We start from the raw sequence: 5,505 nt of genomic DNA, 5'->3' as shown, positions 1-5,505 counted from the left end.
CAGCTGTCCGATGCGGAGAAGTTGGAGTCGGCGGCCTCATGCTTTAAAGGAGCAGCTCTGTCGTGGTTCCAGTGGGAGCAAAGACGACGATGGGTGAGGAGCTGGATGGAGCTCACGGCGATGTTGAGGGATAGGTTCAGGACAGCATAGGAAGGCACGGTGGATGAGAGGTTCCTTGCGCGTCGACAGTTGGGCTCCGTCAAGGACTAGCCTTGGCTTTAAGACTCTTACCTCACCGCTCACAGGCATGCCAAAGGCGTCATTGGAGGGCCACTTTATCAATGAAATAGGGCCGGTCATCCGAGCCGAGATGAGGGTATCAAGACCGATTGGGCTGGAGCAGATGATGGACCTAGCCCAACCAATTGAGGAGATGAATCTGGTGATTCGTGGAAGGATTGTTGGACCCGGCCCAAACAAAGGTCAGGCCCCGTCGTCCCCAATTTCAAATCACCAGCGGGCAATGATATTGCCTCCTCCGATGATGGCACAAAAATGGGGGATGCCCAGCCCCGCCTCATCACACTGGCCTTCGGCCTTCGCTAAGGCGATGGGTGAGGGGTTGGGAGTTGCGGTGTTGGCTGACGAGAAGACGGACACAACAACACTGTGTTTGGAGGGTGCTGCACCTCCATGGGCCCAGTGGGAGCGACGGAGACGAAGAGAGATTCGTGTGGGTAAGAAAGCAAACCTGAAAGACGAAGCCATAGGGCGCCGCCATCGCATCTCTGCTTAAGCAATGGCGAAGAAGGGCAAGGCGAAGAAGAAAAAGGCGGTGACTAGACAACCACAAGGTGACAGCAAAAGCGTCAAGAAGAACTGCAGGAAGAAGAAGAAGCTTCAGAAATACCAAGCTCCAGTCCCAACCAAAGACACCGCGATGCCAATTCAGTCCGATTCGGACGCCGACGATGATTCCTCCTCCGGTGAGACCAAGCTCGAGAAGATCCAGAAAGTTCTTGAGCCCTACACCAGGTTCCAGCGGATTAACTTCCTTGTCGGCACCGCTGTGTCCGGTGCCTTCCTATTCACTCACTTCCACGATGTCGCGGATCGCGACATATCTCGTCGCAAGCTCATCGTCTACGGCCTCGTGTGGGTCGCGACTCGAGAAACCTTAGTCTTTGCCTTCGAGTCATACGGCGAGATTGAGGATTGCAAAGTCATCTTCAACCGGGTCATGGGCAAGACCAAGGGCTACAGCTTCGTCCAGTTTAAGACGAGACGGGAAGCGGCCAAGGCATTGAAGCAGCTGAGGAAGAAGATCGGAATTTGATGTCAAGGATGGCGGATCTGGTAACGTCCAAGGAGGGCACCTTACCGATGATTGGGACACTATTTGCTTCTGATCTTAAAAATCTGGGCCAGCAAAAATATGAGAAAGCTGGTAATTTGGTGGAGCCTCACCTTGAGGACAAGGTGAGTTTCATGGGCGGAAGTAATGATAGGACCCTTGTTAGTCACATGTACCAGCAAAGAAATAGGAGGGAAGAAGCAAGGGGCAGAATAGGATGTTGGGAGAGGGGGAAAGTGACAAAAACAGTTAGAGGGCAAAAAAGGGAAGAGCAGCCAAGGGAGCATGGCTGATAGCTGAGGCGTTGGAGGGGAGTGTCGCTGGATAACAAACTATAAATAAGAGAGGCTAGGAGAATATTAGAGAGAGGATTTTGGTATTGAGTCTTAGGGAGAGTTAAGAGCCCCTCGAATGTCCTATTGTTCTTATTTTTCCTTGCTGCAAATTATTGGAAACCATTGATATTCGATTGCTGTGAAATTGCTATCTGGTATCCTATCATCATGATGGTGGACCATGATAACAAAGGTAATTGCATGATGAGTAAGGGATATATTGTAAGATAAGTTCATAGTTTTTTAAGTTTTTATGTTCATGACCATGCTTTTGCAAATTGTAAACATTGGTTATGGAAGCATAGCATGGTTATTTTATCATGATGGTGGACCATGATAACAAAAGTAATTTCATGTTGAGAAATGGATATATTGCAACCTAAGATCAAAGTATTTTACTTTTTTCTGTTCAAGACCATGCTTTTGCAAATTCGTAATATTTTTTATGGAAGCAGAGCATGGTCATTTTATCATGAAGGTGGACCATGATAACAAAGTAAGTTTTTATGTTCATGACCATGCTGTTGAAAATTGTTAATATTGGTTATGGAATCATAGCACGGTTATCTTATCATGATGGTGGAACATGATAACAAAGGTAATTGTATGTTAAGTAAGGGATATATTGGAAGATAAGTTCAAAGTTTGTTAAGTTTTTATGTTCAAGACCATGCTTTTGCAAATTATTAATATTGGTTATGGAAGCATAGCATGGTTCTTTTATCATGATGGTGGACCATGATAGCAAAGGTAATTGCATGTTTAGTAAGGGATATATTGGAAGATAAATTCAAAGTTTGTTCAGTTTTTATGTTCATGACCATAGTTTTGCAAATTGTTAACATTGATTATGGAAGCATAGCATGGTTATTTTATCATGATGGTGGACCATGATAACAAAGGTAGTTGCATGTTGAGTAAGGGATATATTGGAAGATAAGATCAAATTTTGCTAATTTTTTATTTTCATGACCATGCTTTTGCAAATTGTTAATATTGGTTATGGAAGCATAGCATGGTTATTTTATCATGATGGTGGACCATGATAACAAAGGTAATTGCATGTTGAGTAAGGGATATATTGGAAGATAAGTTCATAGTTTGTTAAGTTTCTATCTTCATTACCATGCAGTTGCAAATTGTTAATATTGGTTACGAAAGCATAGCATGGTTATTTTATCATGATGGTGAACCATGATAACAAAGGTAATAACATGTTGAGTAAGGGATATATTGTAAGATAAGTTCAAAGTTTCTTAAGTTTTTATGTTCATGACCATGCTTTTGCAAATTGTTAATATTGGTTATGGAAGTATAGCATTGTTTTTTTATCATGATGGTGGACCATGATAACAAAGGTAATTGTATGTTGAGTAAGGGATATATTGGAAGATAAGTTCAATGTTTGTTAAGTTTTTATGTTCATGACCATCCTTTTTGTAAATTATTAAAATTAGTTATGGAAGCATAGCATGGTTCTTTTATCATGATGGGGGACCATGATAGCAAAGGTAATTGCATGTTTAGTAAGGATATATTGTCTTAGAAATAACCAAAGACAATTTGTCTTCATTGATTGAAATAAGCAAGAACAACATCCTCTTTTAAGGAGAGAATTATGAACAAAAAAAGGAAGGAAATAATCTAAATATTGACAGCATCCTAAACTACATCTTTGACTTACTATATTTACATATTATTTACATAAAACTCAGATCCTAGAATATTCTAGGATCAAGGACAAATCTCTCTTGATTTTAGCATATTTCCAGCACTCCCCTTCAAGCTGGCTTGTAGATGTCTTCCATAGCTAGCTTGCCAATAAGTTTATCAAATTGCTTCTTATGAAGACCCTTAGTTAGAACATTAGCAATTTGTTCAGTTGTTGGAAGATATGGCATGCATATTATTCCAGCATCGAGCTTCTGCTTGATGAAATGTTTGTCCACTTCTATATGTTTCGTACGATCATGCAATACCGGATTATGAGCAATAGAGATGGCAGCCTTGTTGTCACAATAAACTTTTATAGGTTTTGATTGAGGAAATTTCAGCTCTTCAAGTATCCTTTTGATCCACATCCCCTCACAGATTCCATGAGCAACAGCTCTGAATTCTACTTCTGCACTTCTTCTAGCCACAACATTTTATTTTTTGCTTCGCCAGGTGACAAGGTTTCCCCCAACAAATGAACAGTAGCTTGAAGTAGATCTCCTATCATTAACACTTCTTGCCCAATCTGCATCAGTGTAGATCTCAACTTGTAGATGGCCATGTTTCTTGAATAGTAAGCCTCTTCCAGGAGAACCTTTCAGATATCTTAGGATTCTGTAGACTGCTTCAAAATGCTCTGGCCCTGGTGAGTGCATAAATTGACTCACCACACTCACTGCAAAAGCAATGTCAGGTCACGTATGAGACAAGTAGATTAATCTGCCCACAAGTCTCTGATATTGTTCCCTGTGCTTTACTTCTTCAGCTTTGACAGCATATAGTTTCACATTAGGCTCAATGGGAGTTTCTGACACCTTGCAGCCGAGTAATCCTGTTTCTCCAAGAAGGTCAAGAACATATTTTCTCTGATTGACAAAGATGCCTTCTTTGGATCTTGCAAACTCCATTCCAAGGACGTATTTTAGGATTCCCAAGTCTTTGATTTGGAACTCATTTGCAAGTTTCTGCTTGAGGACTGCTAACTCTGTCTCATTATTACCAGTTAAAATAATGTTATCAACATAAACAATCAAAATTGTAACTTTACCATCCTTTGAGTGTTTATAAAATATAGTGTGATCTGCCTGACTTTGAAGGAAGCCATAACTGGTAACTGCCTTTCCAAAGCGTTTGAACCATGCTCTTGGAGACTGTTTGAGACAATACAAGGATTTCTTCAGTCTACATACTTTGTTACTCCCAAGTTTATTTTCCAATACAGGAGGTAAACTCATAAAGACCTCCTCTTCAAGATCACCGTTAAGAAACGCATTTTTGACATCAAGTTGGTGTAGAGGCCAATCTGAATTTACTGCAAGAGACAACAGAACTCTGAGAGTAGAAATTTTAGATGGGCCCCAAACATCACTATGAATTATATAAAAAGGTTTGGATGCTTGGTAGGGCTTTGGTAAATATGTAGAATGATGATTTTTTGCCAAGATGCAACTTTCACATTGAAAAGAAGAACAATCCATTTTTTTAAATAATTCAGGAAATAAACGTTTCATATAGGTAAAACTAGGATGTCTTAGTTTAAGATGCCATAGCATAATTATGTCATGAACGGGAATTGAACTAGTAGTAGTAAAGCCTTGAGCTTTTTTATTACCAGAAGACTTTTCATCAAAGTAGTAAAGACCTTCAATCATCCTAGCACGCCCAATCATCGTCCCCAAGTTCTGGTCCTGAAATTCACAATAGGATTCAAAGAAAGTAACACGACAGTTAGAGTCTTTGCAAAGTTTACTAACAGACAAAAGATTGCAGGCCAAGTTAGGAACATGAAGAACAGAATGGAGATTAATTTTTTTGGTTAGTTGAATAAGACCTTTTCCTGCAACAGATGAAAAACTACCATCGACAATTCTGATTTTTTCATTTCCAGAGCTAGAAGAATAGGTATTAAATAAATAAGGAGAACTAGTCATATGATCGGAGGCTCCGGAATCAATAACCCATGGAGAGGAATGTAGGCAAGAAAGAGCTTTAGGTTTTCTACCTGTGTGTGCCAAGGAAACACTAGGAATACCAGATGAGGAACTGGATTGTAACAGCTTCAAGAGTTGATCAATCTGCTCTTTGTTGAAGGGAACTGTGTCAACCTCATTCGCAGTAGGGACCCCATGGTTACTGCTTTTGTCTCCTTGCTTGTTGCTTTTC

General features: G+C 40.5%; 1 protein-coding gene across 1 annotated transcript; it reads left to right on the top strand.

Annotated features, from left to right (window-relative positions):
* The first annotated feature begins 739 nt into the window (after positions 1-739).
* Positions 740-1,276, top strand: LOC127790492 (UBP1-associated proteins 1A-like). Its single transcript, XM_052320065.1, has one exon. It carries the CDS (start codon positions 740-742, stop codon positions 1,274-1,276), a length of 537 nt encoding a protein of 178 aa, XP_052176025.1.
* Positions 1,277-5,505: the final 4,229 nt, after the last annotated feature.

This window comes from Diospyros lotus, chromosome 1, assembly GCF_014633365.1.
Source record: "Diospyros lotus cultivar Yz01 chromosome 1, ASM1463336v1, whole genome shotgun sequence".
Classification (NCBI taxonomy): domain Eukaryota; kingdom Viridiplantae; phylum Streptophyta; class Magnoliopsida; order Ericales; family Ebenaceae; genus Diospyros; species Diospyros lotus.
The sequence above is the reverse complement of the archived record's forward strand: the minus strand, read 5'-3'. Positions and strand labels throughout refer to the sequence as shown.

Excerpts from the sequence above, each read along its gene's own strand:
- LOC127790492 (XM_052320065.1), top strand. The coding sequence starts at position 740 with ATGGCGAAGAAGGGCAAGGCGAAGAAGAAAAAGGCGGTGACTAGACAA.